Here is an 18,659-nt window from a genome sequence, read left to right on the forward strand (position 1 = left end):
AACCAGGAAAGACATTGATGACCCCGAAGGATTTGGAATGTTTCCAGAGACAAATGTGGAACATCACATTTAGTGTAAAGCTAATACATTTATAAAAAAATCTACACAAAATACATTGTTAAACTGACTACAGAGGTCATAGCGTGACTGTCTGGACCTGCTTTGTTGCTTCAGAACTTGGGTAACTCCAGTAGAGCAAATGTTTAAGCTTTATTTTGAAAAAATCGCAACCGGAAATGAGGTAGACTTGGTGTCTGACTTCATTGGAACAGGTTTATTTAGAATGTGCTGAGCTCCCCGGGATCCTTCACAACAAGAGAGGAAGAAGGCGCTCCAGCTGTGGCCAAATAAAGCCCACTCGTCGCGGTCTTTTAGAGCCTGTTTTTTTTTTTAATTATTATTATTTTCGCTTTCTTTCCCCCCGAACAACCAACGGAAACCAACGTTCACTAACACGCTCGGGGGGCCTCGTTGTTCAGTTGGTAGCCGTTGTTCGCACCGACCTAGCTTTGTCCTTCGCAGGCATAGTTGGCAGTGGGTCGCCGAAATATATTAATATTAGTCGTTGTGGAATATGGCTCAGCATGGGCACCATGTAGCCAGTTCACAAAAAGCACTGATGCTGGAGATGAAGAGCCTCCAGGATGAGCCGGTGGAGGGATTCAAGATAACTTTGGTGGACGAGTCGGACATGTACAACTGGGAAGTGGCGATATTCGGACCCCCAAACACGCACTACGAGGGTGGTTATTTTAAGGTGAGCGGCTAACGTTAGCTAGCTTCACATCTATTGTTCTTCAGCGAATTTTATCTTTCCTACCTTTTCCCACACAAGGAGCAGCACTCCTGCTGGCGTCACCTTTTATGTGCCAGTTCCCAACATAAGCATGTTAAAGTTATTACTGTGAACTCATTGTTTAACTAATAGTTGCTTCCTGTTTCATCGTTGCTGTGATACAACACAGCTCTTTGTTCAACTTTAAACCAACTCTGCTCAGTCAGATGTCTTCAGGTCTGATGGTGAGCCACAAGAAGCTCCTTCTTGTGGCTAATTTCTCTCAGAAAATTCATATTTATCGATCCTTACAGTTACAGTCGGGATATGATTGATACCTTTACTGTGGAACAAAAGGCTGGGATGTACACCCGCCTCAGTGGGACGCTCCTAACTAATTCAATCATCTCCTTTGTGCTCAGCACAACCCTGCTTTACTTTCAAATGTAGCCAGTTTACCTGGGAATATTATTATAGCCTCATCAGTTTGATCACACCAATCTAATGTAATCAGGATTACTTTAGCATCAATATGCATTTAACTTGTGAAACATTGTTCCCTTTTCCTCAAAATGGCTTTAACTACACAGCAATAAGTTCAGCAAAGATCTATTTCTCATGTTAGTATGTGAAAGGGCTTTAAATGCACTTAATTTTTTTTTTTTTTTTTTGCAGTCAGCATTTGCAGTTTGTAAATGGAAAAAACAGTGCCACAAATTACACACATGCAGAAACAAAATCAGTATTCATCGTCAAAGCAAAGCATCCAGATATTTACATTAGGTATGCCGGCAAACATTTCCAATAGTTTTATCAAAAAACAGATTATTTCATTTGAATATTAAAGAGAATATGTGTTTATTAATGAAGTGTACACTCAGTTTTGCAGAGGCCAAAACTGTGGTTTGTTGTGAGTGATGCACTGGATTTTTGTCCTTACTGGTATCACTTTCTGGTTTTCTTGGAAGGTTTATTTTGACCCATTTATATTTTTCTTTTTTTCCCTAGAACTAAAATTGATAACCATGAACAATTTCTCAATCCACCAACCCTATTTGTGTCCAGCTTTTTTCTTTTTTAATCAAAGACTAATTATTTACCAAACTGAAAGTCCATTCAAGTAGATTTTGTTGGTTATGGATTTATAGACCAAACATAGAGGCAGTTCTTTTAATGAATAGAAAACAGTATATGTATAATTTAGCCCCTGACCTGCTGATCATCAGCTACAGCTGATCTCTTGCTAATTCATTGATGCATGTATTTTATGTATTTACCTGAAAACATGAACTATTGGGTTGTTCCCAAAAATCCTTTGAAAGACCTAAATCTCTGAAGGTCTTCCATCATAACACAGCTATTACTCAGTTTAGTTCTACTCATAAGTAATACAGTATTTACACCTGTTTGAAGAAATGTTCATGGTTTATTGAACATACTTCTTAGTGTAAAACTGGGCAAACCAAGTGACTTAAACAAATATATCAATGCATTGTCAACACATTCACTTTCAAAGAATTTTCTCTTCTTTGTAAAAGTTTATATTTGGTCTGGTGAAAATGAATCTCTCTCAAAACATCACCAGTGTCTTGCGTTGGCTCATCCTTTAAAAGTATAACCTTGCAAGCCCATCTGGATTGTTTTCATGTGCAATCATACTTGTTTTCTCATTTGGTTGTGTTATCTGTCCTCTATGGTTCTTTATTCTGTACCCGGTAGATAAACTTGTCAGCTCACTTGTCAGCTTCAGTTAAAATGAAGGAAAGGCTGCTCATTTTCTGATACAGATTCAATTCCTTCCAAATGGCCCCAGTTTTATGCATACATGATCCATTCAGATTTTCCCCCTCTGTGTGACAAATAACATTGTTTGCTGACATACTTCCTCCTTCAAGAGTAAAGATCTTTAACAGATGTTCTTCCTCTGCTTATGTTTTCGATAGTGATCAACTTATCAAATATGTTTCTTGAAAGATACTCTATATTTCTGAGTATTCAAAGTCGACAGCCTGTTTATGTACTTTCTAACTCAACAGTTGAAGCTAATTACAATAGCTGACTCACTTTAAATCCCACTGAAAGCTACACACCTACTTTGTAAAAGGTGTTGCCATAACAAACAGCTTTCTGTCAATTCATCTCAAACTTAATAAATAACATGATCATCAACTGAAGATTAAAAAGCAAAAACATGATCATATTCTGTTTTTGGCTGAAACTGATGCCAAAGAAAACATGATGGCCCTTTATTAATCTGGTGAAGCAGGCTAAGTTTGAACACTTTATTTCATGAGTGAATCAGCAGAAGATTTTAATTTAAACTACTGCTGTAATGGATGTGTTTGCAGTGTCCAACCTAGTTTGATGGATCTGTTTTTGCGAAAACACCCCTTCAGCTGTTTGGGATTGAGTAATTCCAGTACTTGAGAAGTACGCTCAGTCCGCCTCTGTTGTTTTTTGTGGAGCCTGTGAACACAGGCAGAGGGCCCCAGTGCCTCTGGGGACGGTGTTTCTGTGTGTCGATGTGGGTGCTACAGGATTCCTTTGTCGGGACAGGAATGCACATCCCGACTGTGAAATCCACCGCATGGTTATGACTCATTGTTCTTGTCTGGGTTTCCATCCAACCAGTTTGCCCTACTCTAACAGGCAGGAGGAGGGAAAATGTTTTTGGCCTGGTTACCTTTCTCAACTGAAACGGGGCAGATACTAATGAAGCCTGGCTGAGTCAGCATTTGTCTTTTTTCTCAGCGGGTGTTGCTTTCAACCACACCGTCTTTATAGGCCACACAGTGGATTGAGACATATTATAATATAATTCAGTCCTGATTAAGTAACTGGGTTGTGTGCACAGTGACTGGGGCATTAGGATTATAAACTGGCCGTTGGCCTGCAGGTTTCAGGTGCTCCTCTAAACGTTCACATCTCAAGTTTCTGTTCGTCTTCTGCTTTGTCACATCAGGTATCCCCAATCATCCACCCCTTGCTCTGAGTGTCTGATTACAAGCAGAGGACCATTTTGTTTCATAGCTGGCAGTGATCCTTGGACATGTACAAGGCACACCGGCTGACTTGGCTACTCATGTAGTACAAGCATGCTGCCCCAGCTGGCGATTGATTTGAATGTTTCAAGGATCTTAAAGAAATGAAGTGAATCACAGTACACTCTTTAGGTAAAAATAAGAAGAGTTCTGGTGAGAGGAAAAACTGCTACAGCTTGAAACTAGATCAATATTTCACATACCGATCAAGAAAAAAATGACTATTACTGATCTCTTGCCCACTGATTTGTGCATCTCTGAAAGCAACAAATCATTCTCATGAGGGCTGCACAATATTGGAAAAGCCTGACATTGCTTTTGCACAACATGTAACAACTTAACAATCTCACATGTCAAAAATAGCATCAAATGAAGTAAATTGTGCAACGCTGTTTCCAGTAGAGATGTCTGCTAACTGGTTCAAGCTTTTAACCTGCGCTTTAATAGTTTTAATCAAATGACAAACAATGCTACTGAACTTTTTTTAAACACCTATTTTAAAATGAATCACCTGGGATTAAGTGGCTGTTCTTACACTTCCAGCTAATATTAGACAAACCTGTTCCCTTGCCATGTCTTTCTCGCTTCCCTTCTCCATCCTCACAACTGAATGACAAACTTTGTGTTAAGTATGTTTTGAAAAAGTCAAGCCACATGAAAAAGTATTAAAATTTTGTTTTAAATGATATACTTGTTGGTTAACAGTTACTGGAAACTGCGTCTGATCAGACTTATATAAATCTCAACATTACTGTGGTGTTAAGATATTTATACTCAAGCGTGTCACTGCCAAATTCATTGTCTGTTTCATGATTAACCATTTAGTTAAACACATGATTAGCTACTGTGTGAACAACAAAATAACCACAAACAAGTTTCTTTTTTTTCCTTCTCATCTGTTATATTGTAAATACATTCACTTTACTAGAAGTAATTTCAGCTGACCTGAACATTTCCTCGCCGCTTCTTCATACACTGCCATAACTTGGCTCTTGTTTATTGAACACTTTGAAAATCTCTACATCTTCATTCTCTTCACTCTTCCATTTGTTGTTTTGTGCTCCAGAAAATATTCTTTTCTGTCTCTCCATCTATTGCTCCGTCATCAAATAATACGATTCAAATGAAAACAATAGTGTCCCAGCTCTTTATTGAAGCCCCGATTTTATTGACGGACATTATACACACACAAACGGCTGTAAAGTACAGAAAATGTGGCCTAGAACTTTTTCGCCATTGCTTTAGTGCCTTGTACCGTGTCAGATGGTACATGCGTCATGATGAAACATAATGTGGCTACCAAAAAAAGAAAATGACAGCTGTATCCTCCCAATAAATATATATATATATATATATATATATATATATATATATATATATATATATATATATATATATATATATATATATATATATAATGAAACAAATCAGTGTAGTTATTTTAATGATAAATTTTACAGTTTTTGCATGTTTATTTTCAGTTTCTCTTATTGATCAGCCGTCCAGGACATGGCTGAGAGGCCCAGGTCTATCATAGAGTGAAGTTCAGAAAAGTGCGTGTTCTTTTCCGAGCATTGTGAGGTCTCAACATCTCGCACTGTAGACTGAAAATCTTTTATCACAATGATGTTTCTTTTTTTTTCACTCTATATACATGTGTTAACAACATATGAGAAGAGTATTTGGCTTGGCTGATGGCGTGCTCTGATAATTACCCAACAGCCACCCTTTCCTGTCGAACAGTTGTCTTTGTTTCGTCTTAGCTTGCTGTTTTCTTCAGCAGCAGTCGAGGGACGGGTACAGGCAAGACGACCCTGCCCAGCTGCACAAGGATCGGCTGGGCAGAGTTTCCAGAGTCATGTTTCCCCCTCTGGCTGTGTTACGGCGAAACAAGAGCAGGGCCGAGGAAAAAGGAAGGAATATTGAAACGGCTCACTCAAGAGCAGACAGATCCCTTCCTCACAGTGCAGCCCCCTCCCATTAGAAAGCAGGGCTTAGTGCCGGCAGGGGTGAGTGTGAGGCCCCGACTAGTTATAATTGTCCCCTGAAGCACTGGCAGTGTTTTTGTTTTTTTCCTGTTTAGGCTAGCTGTGTGATAATCGTATCTCTGAAACATGGCTGTTTGTGCAGTTCAATGTCATAAAAATCCTTCTGATAGTCAGTTCGACTTAATTTTTTAATTTGCTTCTTTGTATTTAGAATTTAGATAACGAGTTGTTAGCCTGTTTGCTTAGCTATACTGTAAACTCTGGAACATGTGTGCTTGACATTAGCTCCTTTCTCTCAAGGTCCCTTTTCCTCTGTCATTAGGGATGATCATCCCTGTGTGTGTGTGTGTGTGTGTGTGTGTGTGTGTGTGTGTGTGTGTGTGTGTGTGTGTGTGTGTGTGGTTAAGGTCTGTAGAGACCTTGAAGAGGTGCAGAAGGAGAACAGAATGATTTGTTCCTCTCAGGGTCTCTTCATTGACCTGCTTTACTCTTCCTTGCTGTCATTTTTCAGAGGGTGGGTGTGTTCTCTGTCTCATTCTTGTTTCGTACTCGAGGCAGTTTTTTAGGTCACAGTCCAGGAAAGATTTTCATAGAATGATCCAACTAGGCTCACATTCTGGATTCCTAGTAGCATTAGTAGAAAAAATCTTTCCTGAATCTTGTTTTTGGATGTTTATAAGCAAATTGGCTTCTCTCATGTATGCTGCTTAGATTTTTAACCCTAACATGCATAAGTGGTTGAACCCAGGTTGCACTCTTCCTTAAATAGGTCAAACAATTAGTGTTTTTTTTTTTGTTTTTTTTAATGGCACTTGTACAACATTAAGAATAATTATTAGCATTATGTTTGGATTTCTTTTTGTCCAGCATAAGAGTATTAGTATTTCACAGTTCAGCAACATTTTAAAACTTTAGGTAAGCTGACAAATTTTGGAATGAAAACAATATTTACATTTAGTGTTTGGGGTTGGGGCTTTGTGTGTATGTCTGGGTACATGTATCTTTCCAAACATTTGTCTTCCTTCATGCCTCCTCACTGTACACCGTTTGTATATCTAGCTGTGATTCTTGCCTACAGGTTCAATGGATCTCCCTCTCTGTCTATTGATTTCACAATCTTTGTTTGACCATTCCAGCTGCACACCTTGCAGCATACAGGGAATATAACGCTAAACAACTGATCATTATGTGGCCATATATATTGATCAGGTGGTGACATTATCACCATAGAGATCAAAAGCTAATAATACTCATTATCAAGCTATTGTCTATATCCTTTCTGTCTTCAGCAGTCATTGGGTGAAAGGTGGGGGAAACCTTTCATAGTCCTTTTATGATAGCACCTGTTAGTGGGTTGGCCATATTAAGCAAGAAGCAAAAGTGGACAAAGATGACTTAAGCAATGTGGTGAAGATTGAATTGTAATGACTGGTTCCTTGTCTGTAGTGGTCTTTATCCAGAGTAAAGCAGGAACAGTGATGGACCGGAAACATGGTCTTAGGGTTAAAGATTCAAGGCATTTGGCTCAGTCCAACAAATAGGGTTGAGTTTCTGAACAAGTTCATGTTGGTTCTGTTGGCATTGACTAATGGAGCTATTCAGCAAAATTCACATTTTACACATTTCTGTTCCTCCATTTGGGTCTCTACTGCTTCTAGAAACAGTCCTAAAAAAAACAGGCCCAAAAATAAAGCGCCACCTAGCGTAACAATTGGCGAACACTGCCCCACACCGAGCAACCAATGCAGAGCTTCACCGACTTAATTTTAACTTATTAATATTTACTGTAACAGTGTTTTAAAAGTGGACTATTCTCAAATCTGACACAAAAAAACCAAACAATTTCTAATGAAAATTTGTAAAGCAGTGTTGAACTACATCTGTATGTTTCATTAATAGGAATAGATTAATTTGAGTACCTTTAAGGAGGACAAGGCGACAGCTCAATCAAGGGGATTTCTCAGTGAAGGTTTTGGTAGCCTATGCAGACTTATGCATGTGCAGCAAACATGCAGAAGCCCTCGTTTAACATCTGAAACTGTATTTTTTATTATTTTTTTGTTTTCTATCCTGTTTGCCAAGTACCAAGGAAGCAAAACCAGATTACATAGTGTTGTGTAAAACACATGAGCAAAGACGGCGGCCTGTTGCGCTCTCGGTTTCTTTACCCCATCTTATTCAATTAGTCTTAGTTTCTGCTGGGCATGAGGGTTATTAAAAGCCAAAATGAAAGACATTTGTATTTTGTAGAATATGATGGAGAGAAAAAACACCAACTAGAGAAAACTTTAGTACTTAAAGCAATCATTTTTGCACCACTGCATTTCTCCACTTTACACAGTGTTTGCTTGCGTTTCGTCTGGCGAGGTTGTGATGAATGAGGCCTTTTTCATGAGACACCCTGTGTAAATGTGCACAAGCCTTTCCAGAAATAAGCCAAAAGAGTGAGATATTGACTCTTCTATGAACAGGTATCTACAAAAATAAGCTCGCTCACTGATGCACAAATAAATAAATTCAGAAAAACTCACTTTGCCCTTCAGTAGACAGTTGACAGTTGTGTAGGTCTTCTGGCTTGGGGCTTGATTTGATTGACCAAAAAGAAAGAGGAAATATGTAAAATGTTGAATATAAATTCATCTCAGCTTTTTGTATTAAAACATTTAGAACAGAAAGTTAGATGGTTAAATTTAATAAATTTTTTATGCGTGCTTGGTAATGTCTAGACAAACGATTAATTCTTGGACTGTTTTTGTTTTTGAAGACCACCAGCAACAGTCCCTGATGCTGTACAGTTTTTGTCCGCCTCCCCTGCAGGCTCTTCCCTCTTTGCTGAATTGCTGCCAGACTCTAATGTGTACAGTGTTGCCTTGAACCCTGGTCTCTGCCTGTCGGCCAGCTTTCTGCCAAGACCAGTCAGAGCCAGGGATTTAATGTTTTCCCTATTTGTGATCATGTCAGCATTTTCTCTCTAGTGGCGTTTCATGAGGTAGAGCAGATTGTTTCTCCTGATTGTTGATCCCTTTATGTAATATATGCCAAATGTTTATATTTTACTGTACACTGCAGGGACCAGCACACGCATACACACAGAGATTTAGTCACACTTGTAGAGCTGCTGAATTAGATGTTTGCCTTAATTTGGCTTAGGTTATGCAACACAGTCAAAGAAGGCTAAAACCTTTTTACATATAAATATAAACCCAAACCCCTGAACTCACTTTTTTTCACCCCCGACACGCACGCACACACACACACACACACACCATCTGACCATGCTAAATCAACAAATGTAGGAAGCTGTGCGTGTGTGAATCTGACATGGGTATCAGCAGACGGTTCCTGCTGTGTTCTATGCATACGTGTAATCGGTCCAATTGGTGCATGATCCCCTGCTGTGCCCGTCTCTCCTGGCACTATTTGTGCAGAGGAAAGGCTGAGGGGGGGCTCTCTACACACTGGTTCTCCACATTACATGTTCATGTGGCAGTGCTTCACTGTTGGAACATATAATAGCAGAACGTGAATATGAGTAGTGGATTGTTTTGAGCTGTCTTTCTGTGGACCAAGCTCCCCTCCTCTCAGTCACCGCTGTTTCCTTGAGCTCCAAACGCTGTGCGAGCCTCCGTCTCTCCCTTCCTCCATTCCGTATTCCATTCCTGCCATTAGCTCCTCCGTGTGCAGCCACCCTGGAGTGGCTTACAGTGACTCCACAGTTACTATTTTTGTTTTTTCTCTAAATCGTTGTTGGAGGTGACTGGCAACAAATTCAAGAGTATTTCAGCAACCAGTTTTTGAAGTTTGACAAGAAAACGGAGCGAATTATTTTGTTCTGACTGCTGGATAAGTAAGTGTTTGTATGTGTGCAAACACTTCAAACACCTGTTTGTAAGTGTTCTTTTTTTAAGGATTCTTCCTTCAAAGATCCTACATTTTTGAAAGATGAAGGCAAATAAAATCTAAATTCTGATGTAAACAGCAATTTTAAGAAAATGGTTTCTTTTTAAAGAAGGAAGAATTATTCCAATCAAACATGTAATAGCAATGTTAAAACTAAATGTTGCTTTGGATTTTTATGTTGGTTACAATGTCCTAAGCACTCTTTGTGAACTTTTGCATGGTAGCCTCTACCCAAATTACTAAATATATTATTTTGCAGATTGCAGATGCTTTAGAGCAATTCACCAAATAAAGCCTCCAATCAGTTCATTTTGATTGAGATATAGTACACTTAAAAAAAAAAGAAAAAGAAAATTATATAGACAGCAGTTCAATATTTCGTACAGCTCATCCCACCTCAGCTGGTTGGAAAAGTTTTCTAAAATGCTTCTCTCTGGATTCTGGAATCACTTGTGATTTACTTGAAGTCAGTCAAAGAAGGACAACTGAACTTCCTGCCACATCACCGATGTTTCTTCTCTCGTCCTCAGGCTCGGATCAAGTTTCCTGTTGATTATCCGTACTCTCCACCTGCCTTTCGCTTCCTCACCAAAATGTGGCATCCCAACATCTATGAGGTAATGAATATTACATTTATTTAGTTTTTACAGTTTGTGAACTCGACTTTGAATTATGCTCTTTATCTTCTTTATTAGTCAGTAATAGTGAAATCAGCGTTTTTCTTAAATCTGATTGAAAGGATGTGTTTCTGCAGCACTGAAAAGCCACATTGGGGATTGACAGAAAGGTTTAAAGTTTTTCTGTGAAACAGGATAGCATAGTGTTAACTAGGACTAGCGACAAAAAAACTTGGAAATACAGAGTAAATTGTTTCTGACAGATATAAAAAGATGCTCTATTTGCTGACTGATATTCTATGCATTATCACAGCTTGGTCTTCAATGCTTCAAATGTATTGACTCATGTCTACACCCCCTGTGCTCTAAGGCTGCAGCCCCTCATATTGCACAATAAGTCAAGAGAATCGCCACTGTAAGGCTGCGTCTCTACAGAGAAATTAGCTCAAGGTCTTTAGAAATGAACAAGCTAAGAAAAAAATATTTTCTTCAATTGCATTCTCTGAATAGTTAAATTACTTGTGTAAGCAAGCTGTTTGCTGTTTTCTTTGCAGAACGGAGACGTGTGCATCTCCATCCTACATCCGCCGGTGGACGATCCTCAGAGTGGAGAACTCCCTTCAGAGAGGTGGAACCCCACGCAGAATGTCAGGTAAACCTGAGATGCAAGAAATAAACTCCTCAAATTGTTTTCAATAGAACATACTTTTGTTAGTTAAATATTTAAACCCAAAACTGGCTATTTGGCAAAAATAAATAGTTAACTTTCCGTTCATATGACTAACAGGTTATATATCAAAAGAATAAGTTACCCATGAATGATGATGAGTAACTTAAATTAACAAATTAGTAACCAAATTAGTTGGTTTAAAATGAAGGACCTGCTGCTGGTCTCTTCCACATAAGATGAGATTTTGTGCTTCTGTGGTTCACAAAGCTACAGAAAGGCAAAAATAAAATCTTACCTACATGTTTTTACTTTAATACTGTATACTTGTGAGGAATTGTTGAATACCAACTCATTACCAAAAAGAGGTGTTAAACCACATGATGCATCTAGTTTGTCTAAAGAATTGTTCCAATTGGCGTCACCATGACTTTGACAAACTGGTTTTGATTAAGCTTTTTTTTGTTTGTTTTTTGAATTGATTGGAAATGTTGGCTAACTTGTAGAAAATAAACAGTTACAGACAAACCGAGAGTTTGGGAATCCATTTCATGGTTCTGTTTGAAATGGTAATCAAACCTGAACAGAATTATTTTCTGCTGCTAAAGGGTTCTTTAAAACAGTTTGTGGTTTAAAGCTTCATTCATTTGTGAAAACCCAAATTAATATTTTAACATTTAGACTCAACAGTAGAAATAGAATTGGACATTCTCTGAATTGACTAAAAACTGAAAGACTGATTCAGTTTCTTCAGAAATCTAAGCTACACACAATAAACTGATTCAACATATTCACTAACCAGAGTCTTTAAAACTCAGTTTATAATCTATAAAAATTTAAATATGTTATGCACTTTTTGTCTCGTCTTACCTCTCTGTCCTCTTCGTCTCAGTGTTCTACTCATTCTGCATTACTTTGCTCCACGCTAATCCTCCTCCTCTGCCTGTTCCGCAGGACCATCCTGCTCAGCGTCATCTCGCTGCTGAACGAACCCAACACGTTTTCCCCAGCCAACGTGGACGCCTCTGTGATGTACCGCAAATGGAGGGACAGCAAGGGGAAAGACAGAGAATACATAGAGATCATAAGGTATCGGGAGGAGAGAACGCACAGCGTCACTTAAACCGCAGCTTGCTGCTCAGTGTCGACTCAAAGCTTTTGCTCCTTCCCCCCCATTTCAAAGGAAACAGGTGCTGTCGACCAAAGCGGACGCAGAGCGGGACGGCGTCAAAGTTCCCACCACCTTGGACGAATACTGCGTCCGCACCCAGGTCCCACCCACAGACGACGGCTCCAACCTCTTATATGACGATTACTATGACGACGAGGAGCTGGACGAAGATGAGGAGGAAGACAATGAGGACTGTTGCTATGATGAGGATGACTCTGGCACAGAGGACTCCTGACCATGCCTCCTTGTGACCTCACCCACTCCCTTTCCTGACCACGCCTCGATCGTACCCACACACACACTCAAGCCTCCTTCTTGTGTCACGGACCGAACTTTAACCCCCTTCCTCCTGCTAATGGACACACTTGGCACGAGACTGCTTGTCCAGGGTCTGCTGCGTGCAATCACAGAATGCACACTAAAGCCTGGGTCATCATTGACACGGCAGCAGAGTTATTTTGGGTCCTTTCATGTTCTTTTTTATTTTCATTATGTTATCTGAATAGAGGTTACACATGATACACGCAAACAGCAGGACAAATGCAAAGGAATACTTCTGCACTGTTAGCTGTTAAAATGTCCAGAAAAGTCTCTTAAAGCACTGAGACTTATTTCCTCCACAGATGTCAAGTTTCTCTCTTTTGCAACAAATCAGATCACTGTAAAACACAATGGAAGCTAATTAAGGCAAACCGTTCTGCTTGAGCCATATTATGCGCGACCTCCAGTTAGCACGAGGTTCAAAGCCCTGACACGCTTTCACCTTTGACTTTTAAAGCCGCGGGGCTCGGGCTGCTCCGAACGGGGAAGTTATCCATTTCAGCAGGCTACTCACACTTCCTTGTGCCTTCCTTTATCCTAGAGCTAGGTGACCAGTCCAAGCAAGCCCCAACCAGAAGAGTGATATTCAAGCTCTGACTTAAGGGTTCAAACTTCTATCGGATAACCTCGCCGCTTATTTATAGAGGCACCTGTTAGATTTATCCGGGGTGTAAGCTGAACTCACGAGTCAAATGTAGATCATGCTGCCAGTGTGCTGTTTAAAAATGAAAACAAATCTATGCAGTCAGAGCTTGAGTTGGTGTTACATGCAGTGCTGTAAGTGTGGCAGTAAAGCAGAGCCTTGCAGCAGTTAGACCAAACTCCAGTCGGAAAAGGATCTGAGGGTTTTTGTTTTTATTTTTTACTTTTTGAAGTGGCGCTTGCCGCCGGATCCGTCTTTGTGTTCGGTGTCGGTTCGTCATTCCCACTCAGAGTAGCACAGACGTCCACAGCAGAGAAGTTGCCTTGCAATCTTTCACCGAGCTTGCCTCCTACTGGCGACTGTGTGCACATGCAGGATTGTTGTTCTTTTCTTACCCCTGAACTGCTGGACTGGGGCTGCAGCCATCTTGACTCACCTGAATCAATGAACCCAGTCGTCTGAGCCGAGATAGGGCAGAAGAATAAATGACGGCCGGTTGAATTTCTAGACTTGTTGGTCCGTTTTCAGCCTCCTTTGCGCCAGCAGAGGACTGGAGATTGCACACCACTAACAACCAGCAGTATTTCCAGTGACAAGCTGAACTTTACTGTAACCGTTATCGTTGTGTGAATAGCCGCAGATCGTTTCAAAGATGTGCTGAAAAATGTGAAGAGGAAGTTCAGGATGGGTCTTTATCGGAGCATGAGCAGGACACTGGTTCTTCACTAGCATGCTGATAGGTGTTTGTGGTTTTAGGTATGATTTAATGGTTGGGAATGTGTGCAAGGTAAAAAGGTCCTTGAAATTGATGATTTTTATCTGAAACTCTCACATTGTGAATGGCCTGTTTTAGTTTTACTTTTTTTTTTGTCTCCTCAGATTTTGATATGAGTTGCAAAGATTTCATAAGTATTTTGATTATTGACTTGATCTTTTTTCTTTTGTTTTACTCAAGTTTGTTCATGGAAGTGTGGAGAAGTAAAATGTTGAAGCGGAATCAACCAAAATGTTGTATCAATCCAAACGGACAAAGCACACAATATTTTAAGAACCTTTTCCTCCACAATGAGTTACTAATACTGGATCACTAACCGATTCCTATTTTATGACCTTTAATGGTCTCCAACCCTGTATTACGTTTTTGGAGAATGGAATTCATTTGTTGTTTGTAAGACTACTGTTTTTTTTTTGTTTTTTTCTTCTCTTCATCTTTCCTTTCCACTCACCCCCCTGAGTTTTATGATCTCTCTGTTGAAACACCAATGACAGAAAACCCAGCATTTGATTAATGAAAATAAAAAACAAAAACGAAGAACCTCAGGTAAAAACGACCACCAACAAATTGTATTCCAATTGAGTGAACCTGACGAGGTGGGGATGGAAGGAGTACTTACTTTTTGGCTTCAAAGGACTGTTTACAATCTCTACCTTGATATGCACTTGTGGATAGTTTGACGATCATTTGATGCTTTGTTTTCTTGTTTATATTTTCTTTTCTTATGGTTTGTAAATCTATTTAAATTCTGAAATAAAGCTCTTTATTAGATATTGATGATTTTGTTTATTTTCAGTACGGCTCAAGTTTTGTTTTTTGTCGTCTTTTTTTTGTTTTTTTGTAACTCACTTCTTTTCATTTTCTGTGCTCCTTTGCAGGTGCTGAAGAGGATGAATACGTAAAACCCAGAGTACTCTCTGACATGTAAGAATTGGATCTTTTGTTCCTTTTTGGGGGGATTTTCAATTTGTGTCAGAAGTTTACATTTACTTGTTGCTGAAAGTAAAAATAAACAAAAAAAAACTACACTAATAAAGGGCAGAATATTTAACGGGTGTCCTAAGGTTTCACATGGTGTGTCTATATGCGTTTGATTTTTTTTATCCATACTTTGTCTCATTCGAGCTCAAATTCAAACCTGTGCACCAGTCCTTCAAACTGTATTAAAGCTATTAATTATTATTATCATTATTATGATTATTTTGTTCTTTTCCCACTCTAGAAAGTTTTACTCTCTGAGAAAGCAAAGGTAAGATTGTGAAGCTTTAAGGCTCAGAGTCCCTCAAGAAAACACAAATCTCTTTGTTTTCTGTAGTAAAAGTTGCTGTAAGAGTCATATAAATGTCATTTTTATCATTCTAGCTCCTTGCTTTACTTTGAAGGACACATTTTATGAAGGAGGACTGAAATGTTTGTGATGGTTCATACATATTTATTGTGATGATAAATTTTATTTGCAAGGAAACGTGCCAGGTTGTATCAGGCAGGTCTAGACCGTGCCAGAAGCTTTGCTGCCAACTAGTGGTTAAACTTGTATTTTCATTGAAAGTTTTAAGTCTCGGATTGAAAAACAATAATTATAATTGTATCGATTTAATTCTGTTTATAAATAAACTGATTTGGCAACACTGCCTATGTGTGCAGTGTTCATATAACCTTTATGCTGTGATGGCACTTTTTAATCTTGATCCATATTACTGAAAGTCTGGGAAAACTGTTAGTATAAACACAAAATAATGGCTACTAAAAGTAACACTTAGGTAAAAGGATCCAATTTAGAGTAAACCTTTTGAACAGTAAAATTAGAATTTGATGTTTTTCAGATCATCTGCGTAGCTCTTGGTTATAGTATCAACAAATTGTTTTGTTCAGCATGATGAGGAACATGCAGACATTTACCAGGCTTTTAGTTGTAGTTCTCAGCAAAACACATCAGTTTAACGCCTCTAGGGGGCAGCAAAAGGTTGTGCCTGATTACACCCAGCACTCTGTCCCTCATCTCTGCACAGGCGGGAGACAAAAAAAATCTACACGCCTGAGTGAGTATGAATATGGTGATTTAGTTTGATCTTCTAGAAAGTAACACTCGGTTTTCTTTCTCTCGTTTTCTTAGCTCATAATCCACCAACCTGCTTTAGCTGGAGGGTCTGCTCTCCGCTGGAGGAGAGAGAGCAAACAGCTTTATGAAGAACCTTCTCAATGCTGCCTGATGTGCCAGAGTCTGAAAGCAAACTTGTCTTGCAGAATGTGCCCTTGTATCACTTGTAAAACTAAGATACATGATCCAGTTACTTCTTTTTCTGCCTCTCGTATCGGCCTGTAATTTACCACCTGAAAATGAAACCCATTAATCTGTGAAATGCTTTAAAAAAAAGGAGGTTGTATCTGGCAATAACGCACACCAGTAATCCATATTTTAGGGCTTCAGGCAGATCATAAGTGCTCACAGCAGTGTGCTGTCCTTTCTTGGGCTGTTATTGTATTTCCCTCCTATCCTCCTTCTGCTCCTCTTCTAACTTACTCCTCCCGTCTCCCCGTCGCAGGAATGTACCTTATTTCCATGGAGTCCATCAAATTTGCTTCCTGTTGCAACAGTTCTGACCTTTGCCCTGCGTGTGGCCATTCCAAATGCCAGTTCAGTGAAGCAGAGAAAGCAAGACTCAAACAGTCCTGGCATTTGCCAGACTGCGTCCTTCCCTGCCTCCTTTGTCATTTTTGTTCAAACTGCGCAATGTTTTTTTTTTTTTTAATGTATACATATATCAATTTATTTTGTCACTTTCACACTGTGACCATGAGTCACGTGTGTTACTATGTCTTGTGTTCGCTGGAAGATTGGCAGGAAATCTCCGGACAGCCAGAGTCTGGAAGGCAGCCGAGTCCGAGTTGTCGGTGAGCTCCAGGGAGAACGAGGGACCTGCAACAAACTCGAGAGATGAAGAGAAGTGAATTGAGACGGAAGGGGGAGGGGTTAATCCATATGTCAGACTATGAGATGTCTCCAAGGCAACAGAAGCTGTGATGAAGGTGGGATGGCAGCAATAAGGGGAGGGGAGTGAACAAAAGTACGTGTTTCACTTCTGTTTTCCATAGTTGATCATAATGGGTGACAACAAAAGCAACAGACTTGATAAAGTCGAGTGTCAGTGAGTCGTGGGCTGAAAGGCCACTCAGTGCGGAGGAAGCCATCACTTCAAAAACGGCACAAAAAGGGGATTTATTTCTACAGGTGCGTCCTGAGGTCTGATGAAACGACAACAAAAAAGAAGCATTCGGCTCAAATGACCCATGTTGTACTTAGAGAAAAAAGATGGAGAACGCTACTGCAACTGTGACATGGATGTCAGTTAAAGCAGTTCTGTCAGGAAGAATGGGCCCACTCATTGTTTAAAAGACAGTTTTACCAAAATTGAGGAAATCTAACTATATGACACAGAATTTAAAAAAAAATTCTCTAAAACATTTAGCAAACACAAAATGTATGTAACTCTAACAGACCTTGAGCTAAAGAAGTTTAGTCTTAATAAATGCCAAAAACTGATATAAATGAGTTTGTCTTTGTCAACATCTGATAGACTGTGTGAACATGTATCTCTCCAGTAACGCGTGCTGAAACTTGAACATTCACAGGATTTCTTGCGAGGCTTTTTGTTCAGCCTCCTTTCTGAATCCGGGTCCCGACCACTTCTTCCCCGTCTGTCCAGGGACCCGATGAGACGTCAGCAGGAGTAACGATTCACAGCCATGCACATTCTGACTTTCATCCTCCAAACGATTTTCCTTCTTTTCTTTTTAAACGTGTCATTGTCCTGGTCTCTGCCTGCATCGATTCGGGTCTGCGAGGAAGCGTACTTCTTCACCTTGGTCTCTAATAGCTCACGCGTTCCTCCTGCTCTGTGACAGACAGAGGTGTGCGGCGTGGCCTGCGTTAATGGGAGAAGAACAGATGCATTAACCTTTTCTCCGAAGGCCCACTGAAGGTTCTGAATTGATCTCATTATTTTAAAGCTGCCCACAGTACTGCACAGAGATGTTCTGTTCACCGCTCTTTTAGACAATTAAATAAAACGTGTGAAATCACTGTTAAAATTCTATCAAGCAAACATATTACATTCTAAGTAATAAGTTGACCCAGGCCATGTCTAGTGTAAGTTTATGTAAAAGCTTACTTTTTTGTTTAAGCTTTACATAATATTCACTCAACAAAAGCCTATGTGATGTACCGTTTTGATTCTTGAGAAATCGTTCAAAGACAACCTTTGCCTTTTCCACTGCTCACTCCTTCAGACTAGCAGCAGCAGCAATTAGCAAACACCTGATGAAACTCTGCATCTGCTGAGCTCAATATAGGAACTTCTTCTCAGTCCAACACACCTAAGCATGGTGGTTAAAGGCTTAATGGAGAAACGTGATAACCTGCGAAGGCGGAGTGTCAGAGTCGGTGCATCTTAAAGAGACAGAGGCCAATTCCAAGTCATTAAATTGTAAAGTCAAATTTCTCTTAAGACATGTTTTATATGTGCAGCCTTTTTTTTATAACAGCTGGTAACACAGTTACTTGGTTGTGCTATAAAATGGCACCAAGTGCCTGGAAAATCCACGGTACTGTCCCTTTAACTCCGGTTCCTGTTCTAAAACTAGCAGGTCGATTTCTGGCCTCTCTCTTCAGGACAAACAGCAGTTGGTTCAGATGTTCTTCAGTAATCCATATAATAAATAGATTTTTCCACAGTTGATCGCATCAGGCAGAAACATCTGAAA

General features: G+C 39.6%; 1 protein-coding gene across 1 annotated transcript; it reads left to right on the plus strand.

Annotated features, from left to right (window-relative positions):
* The first annotated feature begins 277 nt into the window (after window positions 1-277).
* On the plus strand, window positions 278-14,669 carry cdc34a (cell division cycle 34 homolog (S. cerevisiae) a). Its single transcript, XM_055046492.1, has 5 exons — window positions 278-757; window positions 10,235-10,321; window positions 10,876-10,973; window positions 11,943-12,077; window positions 12,172-14,669. Exons 1-5 carry the CDS (start codon window positions 575-577, stop codon window positions 12,392-12,394), a joined length of 726 nt encoding a protein of 241 aa, XP_054902467.1. The 5' UTR covers window positions 278-574; the 3' UTR covers window positions 12,395-14,669.
* The last annotated feature ends 3,990 nt before the right edge of the window (window positions 14,670-18,659 follow it).

This window comes from Poeciliopsis prolifica, unplaced genomic scaffold, assembly GCF_027474105.1.
Source record: "Poeciliopsis prolifica strain line A6 unplaced genomic scaffold, Auburn_PproV2 SCAFFOLD002, whole genome shotgun sequence".
Classification (NCBI taxonomy): domain Eukaryota; kingdom Metazoa; phylum Chordata; class Actinopteri; order Cyprinodontiformes; family Poeciliidae; genus Poeciliopsis; species Poeciliopsis prolifica.

What these genes read in the sequence shown, in the direction of transcription:
- cdc34a (XM_055046492.1), top strand. Translation starts at nt 575, where the DNA reads ATGGCTCAGCATGGGCACCATGTAGCCAGTTCACAAAAAGCACTGATG. An exon ending in ACGAGGGTGGTTATTTTAAG is followed by an intron (nt 758 to 10,234) that starts GTGAGCGGCTAA and finishes TCTCGTCCTCAG; the next exon opens with GCTCGGATCAAGTTTCCTGT. An exon ending in GAATACATAGAGATCATAAG is followed by an intron (nt 12,078 to 12,171) that starts GTATCGGGAGGA and finishes CCCATTTCAAAG; the next exon opens with GAAACAGGTGCTGTCGACCA.